Here is a 21,124-nt window from a genome sequence, read left to right on the forward strand (position 1 = left end):
GCCTGCAGACTTCTCTCATGCTCTTGCTCCTCACTTCACATAGCTTTCCCCGGTGCATGCGCTACTACTCAAAATATGAACCACATCCCCAACATATATATATATATAATATTTTGTAAGTTAATTCAGTTAACCAAAAAAAATTATCTTTACCCTGAACTGATAACCAAACACCGAAATTTTTCAATATCTAAACCAAATTGATCAAACTCCAAAAGTTCACTGAACTATATCAATTCGGTCAGTGAATTCAATTTCCACCAAATACTGCTCAGACCTAGTAGCCCATTTGCTAATGGTGGTGCCAAACGAAAGCAACCCCAAGCCCAATATTTTTTTGGATAGCAAAAGAAACTTATTAAGAAAGAGAGAAGCGAATTATAACTTAGACGAGGGCCAAAGATCCTTGAAGCAAGAAGAAACAATAAAAACCAAAACCAAAAATTTTAAAAATAAAAATAAAAAAATAAATTAAGAACTACCGAACCCTACATGGAAAAAAAAAAGTACCCATTTTGAAGCCCTTTCATTCGTAATTGATGGAACTCTGTAATCTTGCTAGTTCTCATTGCCTTACAATATTTTTCCTATTAGCACCATGTAATTGAACTTCATTCCCTCCAAGGTCAGCCAACCACAATCCCATATCATTCAGACTTTTTTGAGCACTAACATCCTGCACACTAGGATCCTCCATTGGAGTAGGAAATAACACATCCCTACAAAGATTAGTCACAGCCAAGTCTACACCCAACTCCCCCTCCTCAAAAATAGAAAAATCTTCTAGACCTTCAAGACAAAAAGGGGACATAAAAAATACCCCCAACAACATCAGAAGAAATAGAAATACAATCCATATTGTCAAGAATCTCAACCTACAAAAGACCACTGTCACAAACAAACTCACCCTCATACTCATTGTCTTCCTTCAAGAAATCCCCTACATAACTGCTTTCACATTGGAAGCCTTTATCCCCACAATTCACACACCTCCATCCATGTGATGAAGATTTCAAATGAGATTTTCCCTCAAAGACCCCACTCCACAATATCTTCCCCTTTTTTGCCTCTACTATTCCAACCCTCTCAAGCTTAGATTCAATCAAGACATTTCTCCCTACCAAATCTTGTAACCCTCCCACGAAACTTCTCCAGCTACCTCTTTTCCACCCTTTGGAAATAAAAATCGAAGATTGTTGGACTCCTAACTCAATAAATCTACTAAGCCAGGTCGCCCTAATCACCAACACACGTTCAAAGTGTCCAAATTTCTTTCTCTCAACAAATATACTCAACCTAGACCAAACTGAAGTCACATTCTCCAAAATCCATTCTATCTCCGAAATAGGAGGCCTCGCCCATCGATTTCTTTTCTCGTTCTTCTTAATCAAAGCCACAAAATGTCCTACCCTCGGCCTCTCTACAATCGAAGGATTTACCTTCAATTTGTACTAATCACTGAAAATTCTTCTCCATTATGGTTGTTGAACAGTATCATAGTCCATGATAAAAAAGGATATCATGGGGGAGGGGGGAAAGAGAGGCTCTTTAGAAATAAAAGGAAATGAATTGGCTTAAGAAAAGCCAAAAAAGGGACTATTTGGTTGGTTGACTCAAAAATATTGATCATTGAAAAAGGGTTTATGTGATCTGCTAATACAACAACAAGACCAATAGTGAAGATTTGTTGTGTCTATTAAGGCTTGATATACATTGTTGACCCACAACCTAATGGCTTAAGCTTTTAGGTAAAGTGGTATTCTAACATACTATCAAGGTCAAGTTGCCAAGAGTTTCTAGGTTCTAGCCTTATTGCCCATATTTATTGTTTGTTTGTACTCCTTCGTCTATAATCCTTGATTTCCTTGATTTACTCCCCTTGATTGGGGTTTTTTCTTTTGTTCTTTTGCCATTCTCTCTATATTACTTGGCATCCACTTGATGCCTTGTTTTCTCTAATGAATTTCCTTTTATTTGCTAATAAAACAAAAAAGAATTATCTTATTCCCAATAATGGGTGTTATTTATCATTAGTTTATATATTCACATGCCATCAAGCTGCACATGTGGGGGAGTGTTAAGGCTTAACATACATTCTTGGTCCGTAGTCGAGGCTTTTAGGTTAAGTCGTATTCTAATAGTGTCTTCTTCTCATGTGACAAGCAATGGTCCAGGAGCTCCTCTCCAAAATCAAAAAAATATCTCTGGAGAGGATGCAATTGACTGAGGTTGCTATATCATGTATTTTTCAATCTACCGAATATAAGATTTCGCAAGATGTCAAGAATAGAATTCTTAAGGTGGAGTTGCCAAGGGCTCACCCCTCCATAAATAAGAACATGGTATAGGATCTAGATAATCACAAATACAACAACAACAAACAACAAACAACAAAACCAAGTCTTAGTCCCACTAAGTGGGGTCGGCTATATGAATCCTTTTCCGCCAATTTATGCAATCATGGACTATTTCTTTTGATAAATTCAAGGATATTAAATCCTTACTCACTATCTCCTCCCAAGTTATTTTAGGTCTACCCCTACCCCTTCTACTGCCCCCCACAGTAACTAAATCACTCTTCCTCACAAGTGCACTATAAGGCCTACGTTGCAAGTGTCCATACCATTTGAGTTGTCCCGCCCTTATCTTATCTTCTATAGGAGCTACACCTAACTTACCACGAATATGTTCATTCCTTAATTTATCTTGCAATGTCATACCACTCATCCATCTAAGCATTCTCATCTCAACAACTTTTACTTTTTGGATATTATGTTTTTTCGTCGCCCAACATTCCGATCCATATAGCATAGCTGGTCTTATAGCTGTCCTATAAAACTTCCCTTTTAAGGGTATTCTACAATCACATAGCACACTTGAAGCACTTCTCCATTTTACCCAACCTGCTTTAACTCTATGCATTACATCGTCTTCAATTTCTCCTTCAGCTTGCATAATAGATCCAAGGTATCAAAATCTACAAGTGCTATTTATTTCTTCATCATCAAATTTAACTTTGTCTCCAATATTCCTCCTATCATTACTAAAATTACATTTCATATATTCTATTTTATTTCTACTGATCCTAAAGCCTCTAGATTCCAAAACTTCTCTTCATAATTCTAACTCAGTCTCTACTCTGTCCCTAATTTCGTCAATTAATACAATATCATCTGCAAACAACATACACCATGGAACCTCCTTTTGAATACTCTCAGTCAATTGGTCCATCACTAAAGCAAAAAGATAAGGACTCAAAGCAGATCCTTGATGTACACCTATGGTAATTGAAAATTCTCTAGTTTCTCCATCTATAGTCCTTACACTAGTCATTACTCCATCGTACATAGTCTTAATGACATCAGTATACCTACAACATACACGTTTTTTTTCTAAAACCCACCATAGAACTTCCCTAAGTATCCTATCATATGCTTTCTCAAGGTCAATAAATATCATATGCAAGTCCCTCTTCTTTTCCCTAAACTTTTCCATTAATCTTCTTAAAAGATAAATAGATTATGTGGTAGATCTCTCAAGCATAAAACCAAATTGATTTTTTGATATCTTCGTTTCTAACCTTAATCTTTGTTCAACTACCCTTTCCCATAGTTTCATCGTATGACTCATAAGTTTAATTCCACGATAGTTATTACAATTTTGAATATCTCCTTTATTTTTGTATATAGGTATTAAAGTGTTTTTCCTCCATTCATCTGGCATTTTCTTAGTTTTTACAATTGTATTAAATAAATTAGTTAACCATATAATTCCATTATCACCCAAGCATTTCCAAACTTCAATTGGGATGTTATCTAGTCCCATAGCTTTCCCATTTTTCATCTTTTTTAGTGCAAACTTAACTTCGTTAACTCTAATTTTGTGAATAAATCTTATATTTTTAATCTTTTCCTCATTTAACAATTCTAAGTCTTCTATTTTGTTTTCGTTAAACAACATACTAAAGTAACTTCGCCATCTTTCTTTAACATCTTCGTCCTTAACCAAGACAATATCATCCTCACTTTTTATACATTTTACATTTCCTAAGTCCTCACTCTTCCTTTCTCCAGCTTTAGCAAGTTTAAATATATCTTTTTCCCCTTCTTTTGTACCTAATCTATCATACAAACTATTAAATGATCTATATTTAGCTTCACCAACGGCCCTTTTTGCATCTTTCTTGCCTCCTTATATTTTTCAAAATTATCTCTGTTTCTACATTTTTGCCACGTTTTATACCAAATTTTTTTTTGTCTTTATGATTTTTTGTTCATCTTTATCCCACCACCAACTCTCTTTGCTATTCGAGAATCTTCCCCTTGATTCACCTAAAATCTCTTTTGCTATCTTTTTAATAGAGCTAGCTAATCTATTCCAAAGAGTATTTGTATCTATCCCATCCTCTAAGGTCCAATCCCCATCTTTGATCATTTTATCTTTAAACTTTATTATATTTTCTCCTTTTAGGTTCCACCATCTAGTTCTCCTACACTAGTTTATTTTATCATTTTTCTTCCATTTTTTAATACATATATCTAACACTAAGACTCTATGTTGTGTGGTTAGGCTTTCACTTGGAATAACTTTACAATCCTTGCATGATAAATGATCTACCCTCCTAGTTAAAAAAAAAATCTATTTGACTTCTATTTTGTCCACTTTTAAAGGTTATTAAGTGTTCTTCTCTCTTCTTAAAGCAAGTATTCATTATCCTACATAATCACAAATGCACGATGATAATATGGCCTAAAATGGTGAAACATAACGTCTTTGAAAATGAATCAGCTGCCAATAAGGTTTCCTTCAAGGTAGCTGGTGTTTTGGTTCTTACAATCTAGCCAATGAATTTTTTCATCAAGGCACTCAAGATAATCACCATCAAAGTTTGGGATGCAACCATTGCAATAGTTTCCAATCAGTTTTATTATATCATTTACCTTTTTCTAAAGTCAAAAACTACTCATCTAAACATCAGTTATGACCACAGAATTGCAATCAAGAATAAAAAAGATAATTATGTAAGGGGCTGCACGGGAGATGGTATTGCACAAATCTATAAACTAATCACTATTTAGAATACGAAATTACAACTATGTTGTACCGGTTGAACTTCATGTGGGTCAAGGTAGAATGCTTTTTCATCTTGCAAGCCAACTATGTAAGTTGAAGCACCAGGTTTCCCACCCAAGATCCCAATGCTTTGGGGAAAGGTGAATGTTGCCCCCAACAACGGAATGTACCTAATAAGAATTTAAGAAATTCAATATAATTAACATACAAAACAGTAATTTGAGAATGTATTAAAAGTTTCATAACCTCATAAACAGTATCCATAAGAACATTGCAAAGTTACAAATTGAATTTTGAAAAAATGATAACACTGAACCATGGCCCATGTCCATATTCTCAAAAAAGTTAAGTGATTATAAAGAGTATCATATAGGGAATTCAAATTTGTGTATCTTCACTAACGGCTTATTCTCCTTATTCTCCCTTACCTAAGTAAACCAAATCACCTAGTATACATGCACCAATTTGAGCAATGAAACATTTGCTAAAATAATAATTTTTTTAATTAAAAACAAGAATTGTTAGGTAGAAAAAAGAGAATTACAACCTAAGCACAAACAAATAGTCCTCCAAAAAAATTTAAAAAAAATCAAAATTAAAGGGAAAACAAAGTAAAAGAAAATAAAAACAGTGATTTGAAAAAACTAACAAAAATTAACCCAAAAACCTTTCTTTAATCCCTTTGCATCATAGTTCACCAAATACTTCAAATTAGCTAGTTTCTTCCAAGGTCTTAAAATTCGATTTCGACTCAAATTTTGAAGCTCCAAAAGTACGGAAATTTTGATTTCAGTGTCAATTTCGATTTCGATTTGAAAAAAAATAATGGAAACCAGTAGGAGAACATGCAATTCTTTTATGAAGCTTTAGAAATGATTAATAGACATAATAATATAAGTTTTAGGACTAATATATTACAAGTAAGTACATCTATGCAGTGTATAAGGTGGAGAAGTTGTAATATAATATGTGCGTCAAACATATTTGTAAGATAATGAACCTTAAACGTATTTAGTCAATCAGTTAATACAAATGAGATTCATAATCATTTATATATTATTTATTATACAAATAATGATAATTTAGAAATGAATGGTTAAATAAAATGTTGTTGTAAGTTTATTTTTTCATATAATTTCAAAAGCACTTGTAATAATCATTTGTTTCGATAAAAATAAATTAAAAGAGAAATTTTATTTTACTCCTAAATCCCTCATTTGAATTCTAAGGAAATTTCATTGCATAGTTCAAATTTCGACAAGTTTTGCTAAAATTTCGAGATTTTGATAAATTTCGGATGATTTGTTGAGATTTTGACGAAAATCGACAGCCATTTCGATTTCAAGGGTGACAGAAAATGGAAATTTCGACGAAAATTTCGACAATGTCGTGGAAATTTAAGACCATGGTTCCTTCTAGCCCTTCTTTCCCTCACCATTATCATCATTGAGACACACTTCGCTTCCTCTAGGATCAGACAACTTTAAATCCATCTTATCCATTAATTACGGAGCTTCCAGATCTTCCTAGGAATCTCCTCCACAAGAGTAGGCAGAATTCAGTCCTTATACTGTCGTTTATTAACCAGTCCATCAACCTCAAAATAGAAACCACCTACAACCCTTCCATCAAAGACAATGAGCACAAGATAAATCCCCAAGTATATCAAGCAAGTCAAAACTATATCCATATTGTTCTCGAATCTCATCCGAAAGCAACCCACTATTGCAACCAAATTCACTAAGGTCCTCATTGTCATTATCCAAAAGATCCCCATTCCTTCTCCTTATCTTTCCTATCTCTCACACTAGTTACACCGTTCTTTTTTTGATGGAAAAAGGAATTCATTAAGGGAAAGGAGAGAAAATTACAAAGGGTGGACAATAAGTAATCAGCATAAAAAAGAAAAATTAATAAAGAAAAACACAAACAATTGCATGCGAGCTCTGTTCTCACTTGCAACAAATCATTATTAAGCTTGTTAAGAGCCACAGTCCACATAAAAGTCCTTATTTTCATAGGAACCTTGGCCTTCTAGATAAAATAGTTAAAGGGGAAAATATGAAGGGTTCAGAATTCTATAACAACTAGAGGAAGAGGATTTTGTGAAGAAAAAGCGACCGAATCCTCGACAAAGGATTCCAACTCTCAACAACATGGTTAAATCATCAACCTCTCTCTCATTGAGACTCCTAAAAAAATGAAAATCCCAAGAGAAAGGACCCCTATCAAAAGAATAGAAAGCATTAATTAGTGCATTATAGGAAGTCTAAAAAGGTGAGGGACCAAAGATCCCAAGAAACCTCACAATCCAAACATCCTCCCAAAACCGAATAAGATTCCTGATTCCAACACGAAAATGGGTAAAAGGTGTGAGCAACATAAGTAATACACTTGATTACTTGTCAAAGTTCGTAATTAAGTATTTAAATGCATTAATTAAATGTTACTATTTTAATTAAATACTTAATTATGTCCATTATTTTCATTATTGAGCTCATTCGATAATTTTAAGATAATTATCCTATTTTTGCCCTAGATTTATGAATATTCATGTTTAATTATCGCAGGGTAATTTTCAAAAATTTGAAGAGGCCATGCATTTCATGTCTCGGGACCATGCATGCAACACTGAGAGGAACCGAAGCCGCCATGCATTAATGAAGCCTTGCATGCAAATTCATACGAGCCATGCACGAGAATGAAGAGTCCATCCACGCATGCAAGCACATGGGCTTTGATTGCATAGGCCATGCATGCTTGAGAATTGTGAAAGGTTGTGTGCATGCAAGAAAAGAAGCCCATGCATGAAGAAAGAAGTTTGGGCCATACATGCTATGCAAAACCAGAGAGAAGCCACGAGCGTGAGAAGGTTGGCAAGCCATGCACATGGGCTGTGAGCTGCTGGGGGGTCTCGGACATGTGCTGGAGGGCTTCAAAATGCAAGGAAGCCCATGCGTGGTGATGTGACCACATGAGTGGGGTGCCAGCAAGGCTGAGTTGAACATGCATGAAGAGGCGCTGGCAGCCGAATTGCAAAGGGCCTGGGGGAATTATTATTAGCTAGGGTTAAAGGCATTTTTTTTATGGTTGAAGTTGCTTTTTGGAGAGGAGTTTTGGAGTGTGCACCACATCAGTTGTGGAGTACCCGAGCACTATCTCACGGCTTGCTCTCTCTCTCTCTCTCTCTCTCTCTCTCTCTCTCTCTCTCTCTCTGTGTTACTTTAATATATATATTGGAGTATTATTAATTTCAATTTATTTTTTTGTTTCTTTAAAGTAATTGTTGAATTTACATTCTTGTTTGGGATACTTACATTATCAAGTTCAAGTTTGTTTGGATTATTTTTCATTGTTAAGTTCGGTTTGTTCTTTTTAAAATCTTTCTTTAGAATTTGAATAATCGTTGGGTTCTATTTCTTAAGTTCATTTATTAGAAATTTTAGTTATTATTTTGTTCTAGTTTATTACTTAAGTTGTTAAAGAGTCAAGTTCGTTTTCGGTGAAACTATTGTAGGATTAAGTTTAATTTTTGTTCAAGTTATTGGTTGGGTTAAGTTTAATTTTTAAGTTGGTGTTTAATTGAAGATTTTATGGTTGAATGCTTAAATTGAGTAATGAAGTTTTCATCTTTGGGCTTCTATCCGAAATTTCAAACGTAGGTTTTATTTCCTGTCCGAATGTTTAACGTAGGATTGTTTTCCGCATTTAAGTTGAGTAATATAGTTTAGGTTTTGCTTTGTTTTAATGTCGTCACAAATTCTCCAAAACCCCAGAAACCGAATCTGAATTGTGTTCAGTAAAACTTTCTTTTCTTATTTTCTTTTGAGTTTATACAAAGTTTGGAATTAATCTGCATTCCCTGAGGAGACGATCTGGCCTTTGGGCTAAATATTACATGACAGAACTCCTATACTTGGGATAACCTTTGCGCTGCTCATTTTTAGAGTGTGTCAATACTCCAAGGGCTTGCATGAGAAACATTGCCACTCCTTTTAGTATCCCAAGTTCCCAACCATTAGGAAGCAATCCATATTTACTTTTAATAACCATGTGCATTAAGGAACCAACATCCAAAAGGAACCTCCACAATCACTTACCAACTAGCGAGATGTTTTTAGACACTAAATTCCCTTGGACCGATCCCCTTCAAACTTGGGTCTTTCAGTTACACCATTCTTAACTCATGGATGATGGATCTTCCACAATACATAACTCTCCTTTTGTATCTCTCCTTAAGATCTTTGGCAATCTCACTAGAATGCTCTCTCTTGTCTTCAAATCTTTTCCCCATTTCTACACCAATTAGGACCGCCTTCAGCCTTCACACAAGCATATACAATTTAGCTTCTAAATGTATCAGATTTGGTCCACATAACAAAGATCTCCTACCCCCCCCCCCCCCAATCTGAGCCATCATTTTTTTCTAAATTTGGTCCACATATGAAAAGGTTCCCCCTCCCACCCCCTATCCGGGCCATCATTTTTTGTATTAATCTTGTCTACAACAATGTCTAAATCCTTTGCAATACACCCCCCTTTCAACTCCCACCCCTTTCAACCACCATTAGCAGAGAGTAACTTGGAGTTCTATCCTCTGCACAAGATTGCTCTTCCATTAAAAGTGCAGCAAGCATCAACAACACTCCTAGAATTAATAGAACCAAGTCTAGCTTTCACCATTTCTTTTCCCTCAAGCATAGATGGATTAAAGTCTCTTTCCAATTAAGAGGAAATGGTTGCCTGCTCTTCTCGAACTACAAAGCAGAAAGTGCAGTGCGACTTAGGCCTGCTTTGGAGAAGGAATAGAATCTAAAAGCTGCCCAATTAAAAAGTAATTTGAACCACAGACCCGAATGCTCCAAGAACCAACATTCTGGGCCTGAGATGAACAAAAGCCTGCTCTAGAGAACCCTTCCTAAGATGTCACAACCTTTACACGGGTCAGACAATTGGACCTGAAATTAAGGCCCACTTAGTTCTAATATTAGCTTGCGCACAGTGGCTCTCATTAATTCCTAAGGGCAGAAATTTTTTATTTTATAATAAAAAAAGAATTTCATTAATAGAATAAGAATATATGGATAGGAGAATAAGACATCCCCTTAACAAAGTCTGCAAAATCCAGATAAAAACACAAAGAAACAACCTAAAGACTGAAAAACATGAGAAAAACCAGCACAAACTAACACCCCAACACATAATGCCAATGGCGCTGAATATCAGAAAAGCTCACCCCCTCAAAAATTCCCTTGTCCCACACACAAAAGAGAAGCCAAATAATGCATATTTTCCCAAACCAGCAACTGAGACGACTTCTTCCCTAGAAAAATGCGTGCATTATGCTCCATCCACAACCCCCAAAATACTGCAAAAAAAGAAACACATTTCCAAAGTGCTGCCCCCTTTCTTTTTTCCTGCCAAAACTAGGGGTGTACAATCAGTCGGTTCGCCCAATTAACTGAATTTTTTCGGTTAACCCCCCACCATAACCAAATCAACCGAATTGATCTCCTTAACCAAACCGTACCAAATTGAACCAAATTTTTGATTATATGATTGGGAAGGTGTAGTGCGAACTGCGGAATTGGGTAGGTGGAAGTTGAAGCCCAAAGGAAGGAGAAGTGCAAAATTGCGAAGTTGGGAAGGTGGAAGACGAAGGGGAAGACTGCATCTGGAGACTGGAAGTGCGAACTCGCCGAACTAGGAAGTGGGAACTGGGAGTCCCGACTGCGTGCGAACTGCGAAGTGGGAAGTGGGAAGTGGGAAGTGGGAAGTCGGAAAGGAACTGGGAAGGCCGGAAGGGAAGGTGGAAAATGAAAGGGAAGACTGGATCTGAAAGAGTGGAAGTGCGAACTCGCCAAACTGGGAACTGGGAACTGGGAGTGCCAACTGCCGCTGCGTGCAAACTGCAAACTTGCGAAGTGGGAACTGGGAACTGGGAACTGAGAACTGGTAAGTGGGAAGAGAAGAGGGAAGTGGGAATGGCCAAATGGGAACCCTAGCCTAAAATCCTAAATTATATAATTTACTTATTTATATTTCATTATTAATTAATTAAAAAATTCAATTAAATCGGTTAACCGAAATACATTTTCTCCATAACCGAACCAAAAACCGAATAATCGAATTTACCCCATTATGAAACCGAACCAAACCAATCGAATTCAGTCGATTAATTCAGTTGATTTAATTAAAACCGAATTATGCTCACCCCTAGCCAAAGCCAACAAAAAACACTGCCATAAAATCCCCCACTGTCTTGGGGGCTCACCCAATGCTCGCCTAAAAATTCAAAACAACTTATTCCAAACCCTCCAAGCATAGTCATAAGGAATGAACAAATGTGATGAAGATACTGAACAATTAAATCAGAGAACACATATGTCCGAAGATATAGCCTTCAAAGGTCTTCTAACCTGCAGCAAGTTATTGACATTAATTCTATCAAAGCACAACCAACCAAATAAAGCCTCAATTTTAAAGGGGACTTTGGCCTTCCAAATGGAAATACAGCGCAGAAATTGAAGCCCAATCCCTGCCTAAACCTGAAGAAGCCATGCTTCCAACTGGCCCAGATCTAACACGATAGTGTGAGACCCAGGCCAAGACTATCACCTTCTATCCCTAGGTAGCCTCTTGTAAACCCCTAGCCACCTCTATTGCAGGCTGAAACCCGTCCTCTTTAGCTTGACCTTCCGTCTAACCCACATCAATTTCAATTGACTTAGGCTGCTGGTTCACACTATACTTTCCACAAACTGCGCTTCCTCGGGCAATACAACTTCCTTCCAGGATTGAGGAGCTTGCTGCCTTGCACCAGAAGCACCAAGTCTTTTTACAGCTATCTCCATTAACTGAAACCACCACCACCAACGGAACAAATTTCCCTCCGAAACTCCACAAACCTTTATCACGAACACCAACTGGGATGAAAATAGAGAATCTTTTCCTATTCTACACCAACCCTAATTCCAAGAACTTTCCCTTCCTCATCTACCTAACCACCATTCAATAATGCACCTTATCATAACTTATTTTAAGAGAGACTCTCTAACTGCCCAAACACTGGGGACAGACCATCAACAAACCATTTCCCTGCCACCAAAGAAACCTTAACCCAACGATTGCAAAGGGGGTTCCTTTCAAACAACAAAACAAGACCTCCCTCTTTTCAAACAACAAAACAAAACATCCCTCTCTTACTCTCTCTAAACACAGATTGAAGGATTTCCCTTCGATCTGGACAGTCTGAGGAGAGCCACCCTCTCCATGGTGAGTAGGAGCCATGATTGAACCTGAGGACTCCAAGGGTTACGAGAGAGGAAAGAGGAGATTGGGGGAGTGCAACGACCATCAGGGGACCTTTGAACTCACAATAACAAGATCTTGGATTTGAAATTGGGAGTAAATGAAGGGCACCGACATAGGGCTTGTATAATGTATGTGCGTACATTCACATTCTTCAAACACACAGACAATAGGACATTAAAAGAAAGAGTAGAAATAAAGATAAAACTCAGTTTAGGGCTTAATGCTCATAAAGTACTTTAATAATCGAGTGTTTGGAAGTGGATAATCTTGACACCATACCAAAATGTAAGGACTGCAAAGAATCCTCAAATCCCAACTCTTTACATCAGATAACACTTACCTCCCCACCAATCCTATCTACATCAATACACTGCTGAACTATACGTCAATATTTTCTCATTGCCTCAATGCACCTTCATGTTCTCGTATTAGACATTCAACCAAAAAATAATTCCTCCTCCTTATTCATGCATTGAATGGTCTTTTTCACATACAACCAATCCATGGAAACGAATTCCCCTCTCTTTACATTAAATTTTGCCCATGTCTTTAAAAGTACTCAACAATTACAAAATTTCTAAAAAGAAACTATTCCATGCATCAATTCTACAGGCAAAATCTTCTCTTACTGCCCAATCTTCATGCATAATTAGCACAAGATGACAAAATGATTTTTTTTCCTTTTGAGCATCTCCAACCCAATTTAATTTTTTCCATTACTCCAAGTCATTTAGTACTGCTATCAATATAATCATATACTTGCTTAGTCGTGAAGTAAAGCATATATTAAAATATTTAATGTCTTATTAATGTTTTCACATGGAATTAACCCCTGTAAAGATTTCATCAACTAAACCTTCACCTGGAATTAATCCCTGTAAAATATTTCATCAACTAAAACCTTATCATCAGCACCAACATATAAATTACGACCTAATATAACTTCTAAAAAAATGATACACACTATGAATTGTAGCTAAGTATCATTTAAAAGAAAAAGAATGAGAAGAAATACAGGAAGGGACAAAAACAACCATAAAACCCTATATTTACGAGTAATTAAGACACCAATTTAGCTAAGCCAGCCATCACTTCATTAGTGCATTGGATTACTAAAATGACAAGAAATTCAAAGTTTAAAGTTAAAAATCCAAGTCTTCAAAGATGTGAGAATGTGTCATTTTGCCAACAGATTTTCACCTTGACAAGCTAAAATCTCTATATTCCCATTCTTAAACCAGGAAATATTAAGCTAAGGCACTAAATTCAGCTTAAGGTGCTCTTTTGGTTAATTAGAGAACACAAATATTTTGGAAGAGTTCCAAAGATGAATCAAAAATGGCAAAAAATTAGTAGAAAAAACAAATATGTGGAAATGTTTGAAAATCTAAAATTAAAAAGACCAAGGTCAATGCAAAGACAAGACTGCAATTAACAAATTGTGTTGGGGACGAGGGATCAATACATCCAGTCATATTAGGCACATAAAGTAACATGCAATAAATGAAAAGATTCAAGTCAAACACGACATACACAGAATAACACTTTATAAATTAATAAATAAATAAAGATGCTCCAATAGTTTAACATGTAATCGTAATTTTTTTTTTAATAGAAAAAGAAATTCATTAAGAGAAAGGATAGAAAAAATACAAAGGTTGGAAAATAATTAATCCACATAAAAACAAAAAACAAATTAAAACCGAAAACAATTACATGGGAGTTCCTTTTCCAATCAATTACAAGATTCCTTGAAAAAAACTCAAAGAATGATCCCAAAAAGAAGCCAAAAGACTAATTCTATCCCAGAGAAAAGGTAAGGGACTTATTCTGTCTTTAACAATCTTGCGTTCCTTTCAATCGACAGAGTCCAAAACAGAGCAAAACTGCATAACTCCAAAGGATTATTCCTTTCTTACTCCTCCAAAATCCTGTGTATTGGACCATCAAGAATGCTTCAACAGTCTGCAGCATCACCAAAATTTCCACAATGGAGAATAGATTAACTCAAAGCTGCTCAGCCACTCAACAATGAAGAAACAAGTGAGCACTAGTTTCATTCACCTCCAGACACATATCATATCGGGACTAATAGCCTTGAAAGGCCTTCTCATCTGCAACAAATCATCGGCATTTAGCCAGTTAAGACCCACAGTCCAAATCAAAGCCCATATTTTCATAGAAACCTTAGCCTTCCGTATTAACGTAAGAAGGGTTCAGAATTCAGCAACCGGGAAACAAAAGGATTTTGTGGAGAAAGATCTAGAAGAATCCTCAAACCAAATCCACAAGTCACTCCTCGTCAAGGTACAAAGGACTCCAACACTCTCAATAGAACAGTTAAATCATCAACCCCTTTCAATGAGATTCCTTGAAAAATGAAAATCCCAAGAGAGAGAACCCCTACACCCACCCCACCCTCCCCAACAAAAGAATAAGAAGCATTAATCAGATGCACTATGCATGGTAGACATTCTAAAAAGGCGAGGGATCAAAAGACTACAATGAAACCTCACCAGCCCACTCAAAACCAAATAAGATTCCCATTCCCAACACAAAAATGAGGAAAAGGGTAAGAGAAGTGAACAACCTGAGAAATAAACTTCCATGTGCCTGCATGAGAAACATTGCCACTCCCTTTAGTATTCCAACCGTTCTGATGCAATCCATACTTGCTCTTAATAATCATATGCCATAAGGAACCAACATCCTAGGGGAACCTCCGCAATGCTTTCCAACTAGCAAGATTTTTTAGACACAAAATTCCCTAGGCCCAACCCCTATTCAGACCTAGGTCTTCTAACTCTCTCCCAACTGAAAATATGATCTCTCCTCTCTTCCCCTACACCCTACCATCAAAAATCTCTCATAATCCTCTCCAAGGCAGCAGCCATGCCCACTGGAATTCTAAAAAGTGAAAGAAAATAATTGGGGATGTTAGAAATGGTGGCACTTATAAGAGTAATGAAACCCTCTTAAAGATGAATACTCTCTCTTCCAACTTTCTAGTCTACTACCTGCTCTCCACACCATCAGCTCCCAAAAAGTATAAAAGTTGGGATTACCATCAAAAGGAAGACCCAAATAAGAAAGAGGTCACCCTAAAGTAGTTAAATTAGAAAAAATCTCAAGGCCCCACTTCTACACATTTTGATCTTAAATCTCAAATATTCCTAAAAAATATAAAGGTTAAAACATTTCAAAATTCTGCAACATTGTCCTCAACAAAGGGAAGGGTATCATCAGCAAATTGAAGATGGGAAATCACAATCTCTCCATACCAAACTTAAGGCCTTGAATCACATTAAGGTTTCCACCATTCCCTTAGTTGAGCATTCACAATGGCAAATACAATCACCAAGTATAAGCACCCTTTGATCCATCTCCCTCAAACTCCTTCCCCCCCCCCCCCCCCCAAGTCATCACATGATCCCAACCATGTCATAGGATTTTTAAATCCGACTTAAACATAACACCACTCCTTCCCCTCCTCTTCATGTCCTCTACAACTTCATTAGAAACCAAAGCAGCATCTAAAATAAATCTATCCTTGATAAAAGCAGACATTCCTTTTGCATCAACACCTACATCGTATTTTCTAAGTTTAATTTTTGTCATTTTAAGTACAAAACTCATGCAAAATCTTCTAGTAGATTTAGATCAATTCGTCATGTTGTAAAAATAGATCTAAATAAGCCTAACAAGGACTCATATTATAATTGTGATGGTGGAGACAAATTTTGAATGGATTAAACATAACAAGTTGTGTGCTCGATTTATCACCCTTTTCATGCCTTCGAACAAAAACCTAGTTCAAAGGGTTTCATTTCTTCTTCTTTTTTCAACTTAAATTCCTTCCTCCCCCTTGACACTCCATCCATGCTCCCTAATTCTCTAGTTCTTGAATATTGACTCAATTTGCCTGAGTGCCTAACAATTTGGTTACATCACATAAAAGTGTTACTCTCACGCATTGTCGAACATGAATATAAAAAAATATCTATATTTTTCATGAACTTCATAGCATTGCATTGAATGCACATATAAAACAACTTTGTAAAACAAATTGGCATAAACTAAAAGACGGATCCATGCATAGTTCTTTTCCTAGAAATCCGTATGTGCTATGTGACAAAATAAAAGGGGCTCGTGTGATTTGCTCAACTATCCAATTGACATTAAATATACAATGGAAAACCAAAATTTGGACCCATGAATACAACCAAAGTGACATTAAATAGGCAACTAGAAAATCAAGAGTTCAACCCACAAATACAACCAAACATGTAGGACTTTCCATATGCACTTGTGATTTATATAATCATTTCGATCAATTTATATGAGATTGATGCTAAACTAACAATAATATGAACAGGTAAAACACCTATCAATAAAAATATATGAACAACTAAAACAAACAACACCAATAGCTACTAAAAGCTACAAATAACATGTGAATGATAATATCAAAATATTAAAAGCCATGTTCCAATAGCCTCCTAATACATACAAGGAAACAAACATATTTACCAAATTCCAAGTCAACCCTACAAACCTTGAAGTAGTTAAAGAACAGGCTCACATACAAAAGCAAAATTGGTTAAATTCTAAAACCATGCTTTAAGAAATGCTTAAGCAGAAGGCTAACATTACCCAAATTAAGCTAAAGAATAATATCCAAATACTATGATTTAAGATAGTTTTGACAGCTTGATTTTGAAACCCTAATAACAATGAAGAGATAGAAGACATAAAAAAGACGTAGATGAACTATCATGACAAGCAACGTAATATTACTAACCTAGGGTTGACTTTTTCAAGTCCAAGAACCAAAGGAACCAATAGAAGAATGGGCGTCCAATCAAATTGACCCTTTGAAAACTCCAAACAATGCCTAGAAGCATCTTCAACACTGACAACTGGAGCTCCACCTCGTTCCCCATCTTCATCACCAGAAACAATATAAAAAGCCATAGGCAATGAATGACCTTCAACGTTAGTTTCCTCTTGTTTGCGGCGAGATAAAGTTTCCCATGAGCGACACATAGCATAGGGGCCTACCCATGACCCGGGAGCAAGACCATAAGCCATCCCAGCTTGGAGAAGATTGTGAATGGAGAAGGGTGATGCCTTAGAGTCACCGAAAAGGTGCAAGATTTCAACATATTCTTGATTCAGTGGCTGAACAATTAAAAAGCCTCCAAAATAAGAAGTAAACCCACTGAACAATTGCAGAGATTTATAATGATACCTTAGTATCTTTTAGATTCCAATTTAATAGTTCAAAGACCAAATATGCTAAAGAAAAACATCAAGATGCTAAGTCTAATATAATTCACCAAACCTTATGCAACGATCTTCTCCAAGATCTTCCCAATCGATGAAAAAGCAATGCCTATAAAATTGGCAGCTCACGTTAATTGATCAATCAAAAATAAAAACATGATCAACAAAAAAACACCATCCATAAATCAACCTCGACAACATGCATAATTTATTAACTCTTGCCAAAAAGCACATTTAGTAATCAAATAAAAAAATGGAAAACCTGAGCAACAAGCATCTGACTGCTCCTAAGCATGCAACCCCAATGAACATCAGTTGTGCACCTAGAATCTCCAATAGCATCAAATCCTGCGATTAAAAATGAACATATAATAATATTGACAAAATTCTACTTACTAAGGCTCACAGCTCAAAGCCTCAAATCAATTCAATCAAGAGAAATTTTTACATGAAACAAACCTTTACGATATGTAATCAATATCCTTGATGAGAAATCTAGTTCAAAAGCATCAAAGCCATTATTATTAGTTTCGTCTCCAAAAGACTCTCCATGGGAAATTTTATACCGCAAACCCAGAAGCCATATGTCACTAGTTGAACTAGAAATGCCTGTCTTGCTCAGGCCTAGTACCTTTTCGTGAATTCTCCTCATTGAGCCACCAGCAACAACTCTCTTTACAGCTTCTGTCCACCCATTGTTTCTACCATTAAATGCCTTCTTTTCACCAGCTGATGACTCACCATATGTCTCAAATATTGAGAATACGGATGAAAAAAAACTTGACCACAAGGGAGTCCTGGATAACTTACTGTCACTGGATCCTGGCTCTGAACAAACGGATTGAGGAATTCTACTTGGGGAATCGGTCAAACTTTTAGAAGAATATTTTGAAGTAAAAGCCCTCTCACAAAAACCCTTCATAACCTAATCGCAAAGCAGCATACAAATATAAAAGCGACTCATAGAAACAGCTAAAGATTTAAATAAGCTTTATGCGCGATCCTGAGGAACGAGAAAAAATCAGTTTTCCAACAGGGGCCAGACACCTGAAATCCACGGCGAAGCAAAACAGGAATCGGATCAACCATAACTCGTTTGGACAACTGATGAGAACAGATATATTGAATTATGAGCATAGATGTTCCCCTAAATTAGGACACTAGTAAAATAAAAAGAAATTCAGAAAGAGTCTGGCATAAATGTTCGTAAGAGAGCAGTTTCAGCCTTGTGCTTTTTGTCTAAGAGCTCGAAAATCGCAAAAGGAGTTGCATAGGCATCAACGATAAATTTCATATTAATCGACAGTTCTCCAGGGTTTCCACAACCATGCAGAGAGAGAGAGAGAGGGATGGCTTACCCGAAGTAAATCTCCCTGAAAATAATTGAGGAATGGATGGATGGTCGGATCTTCACTTTCGCCTCCTTCTATTTCTAATATAGTTACAGTTATTGTTATCTGTAGTGGAGACCGATTGGAAGAAGAAGCGGAAGAAGTAAACTCGGTCGCCCAAAATTATCCTACCTCGCTTGGGATTGGGAGCTCCCAGTTGCGTGTATTTGGGGGCTTCATTTGACTTGACGGGCGTCGAACCCCAAATGCAAAGTGCGACTAAGGAGAACCAGAACAGCGGCGGTGACGTGTGAACTAGCATTATTACTTTACAAAGTTTTTTCGAATTTTTTCTTTTTTTATTTTTTTTATAATAAAATATTAAATAACGGTTCGGTGTAAACATTTTCCTCCACTCTGATGCGTCCCAAAACTCGCCGACCACTCGGCGGGTTTTAAACAATGAGAATTGCCCCTAATTGACACATGGCAGTCAAAACTCACCGAATGATCCAAACTGTTTTGCATGTTTCCCTCCGCACCAATTTCTACGCCGACAGAACCTTCTCCCTCTCCCTCTTCTTCCAATTTTTAAACGGCACGTGCAGTAAATGAATGTTCAAATTAATGTCCCATAAAGTTGCGATTTCCTACACACAATCATGACCATGCCTGTGTTAAGTCTTGTCAGGCCCACGGAACCTCCTCCCTCTCCCTCTTCTTCCATCTCCGCATTCACAGCCAACATCGTCACCGCGCACTCCTGCTTCAGCCGTACGCGCTCATGCGGGTGTGGTCGTAGAAGGCAAGGCTCGCGACAAAGGCACTACTGTTACGAGTGGCAAAGTCATTGTCATTGTTAATGGTGGTCGAGAGGTTGGGATTAGAATGCATAATGTTTCCGCATGGACGACTGAAATTTTTGGTTGTTAAGGGGTCAAATTGGTGCAAAAGGAAGTCAAATAGATCCCAGCCAACTTGGTTTCTTCTTTCTCTCTATTTCATGTTTAGGCTTGATGATTTTCAAGGGGAGAGCACCCTACTCAACTTTTTGTACGATCTATTTGGCGATTTCAAATTCAACCTGCCTACATATCTGCAGGGCAACAAACCAGATGACAAATCATCCAAATATTTAACTGGAAGTAGAAAGGGCAACCTGTTAGCAAGAAGCTAATATGAAAAAAAAAGTTCAGTTGAGATGATGGATAACAACTGCAATATTAATAACTCCAGAACAACTGAACTCCAATGGATTTTATGTGTGTAATAATGCATTGGACAGCATACCGAGACCCATGTATGGGGAAACACATGCATTCATCAGTCATTAGTTACATTAGGCCCTCTACATGTATTGCTTAATAATTAATTAGCAACTAGCTTCCAACCATATTCCATTTCATGATACCCCAAAGACAAATAAACATATTTTAAAAATTCCAACTTCTTTGCTTTTGCTTTGTTTTTGTTTTGTATGTACATATATATATATATATATATATATATATATATATATATTGTGTTTTAGGGGGTGGGGCGTTAAAATGCATTCTCTAATTTGGTTTCTATTTATCTAGGTAGATGAGAGAGGGTTTTATTTTCAGGACCATTCGAATTCGAAACTGAGTCTAGCACATCATGGGTGGCCGATGTAACGGCCTGCTTAACTTATCACATAATAAAACATAAATAATAATAATAACATCAACCCAAACCCGTGGGTAGCGGGGAATAACCTCACATAAACAGCGGAAACCTAAGCAGCAATAAAAATAATTTTCATCCATCAAAACATTAATTACATAATACCAGAGTTTATTAAATCACCAAAATACTGTATTTATATATAACCTCCAAAAACATCAAAATAATCCCTAGGATCACACAACAAAAATCTCCTGATCCTAGATCAACGCTTACCCTTCCAGCAGGGAAGCTCAACTCGCTCAACAACGGCCTTGACCTGCCGATCTCTCTGGGTTTCCTGAAAATCATTTAATGTTCCGGGGTGAGACACTTCTCAATAAGGGAAAATAAATTAAATACAATCGTGTGTCAACATGAATATATATATATGGCAATTATACATATACAGTACATTTCATTTTCTAGAAACA

General features: G+C 36.6%; 1 protein-coding gene across 6 annotated transcripts in view; it reads right to left on the minus strand.

Moving 5' to 3' along the window:
- Window positions 1–19,306, minus strand: part of LOC131150286 (cysteine protease ATG4-like) — a 34,315-nt gene extending 15,009 nt beyond the window's left edge. The window contains exons 1-7 of one of the 6 annotated variants that reach the window (XM_058100912.1): window positions 19,032–19,297; window positions 18,484–18,720; window positions 18,133–18,402; window positions 17,936–18,021; window positions 17,732–17,782; window positions 17,189–17,568; window positions 5,105–5,243 (exon numbers count right to left, since the gene is read on the minus strand). In XM_058100912.1, the coding sequence (XP_057956895.1) occupies window positions 5,105–5,243; window positions 17,189–17,568; window positions 17,732–17,782; window positions 17,936–18,021; window positions 18,133–18,402; window positions 18,484–18,595 (1,038 nt within the window). In that variant the 5' untranslated portion in view covers window positions 18,596–18,720; window positions 19,032–19,297. Of the gene's footprint in view, window positions 1–5,104; window positions 5,244–17,188; window positions 17,569–17,731; window positions 17,783–17,935; window positions 18,022–18,132; window positions 19,006–19,031 lie in introns of those variants that run through there. The other 5 variants (XM_058100914.1, XM_058100910.1, XM_058100911.1 and 2 more) reach the window with 5 other exon arrangements.
- Window positions 19,307–21,124: the final 1,818 nt, after the last annotated feature.

Source organism: Malania oleifera, chromosome 3, assembly GCF_029873635.1.
Source record: "Malania oleifera isolate guangnan ecotype guangnan chromosome 3, ASM2987363v1, whole genome shotgun sequence".
Lineage (NCBI taxonomy): Eukaryota > Viridiplantae > Streptophyta > Magnoliopsida > Santalales > Ximeniaceae > Malania > Malania oleifera.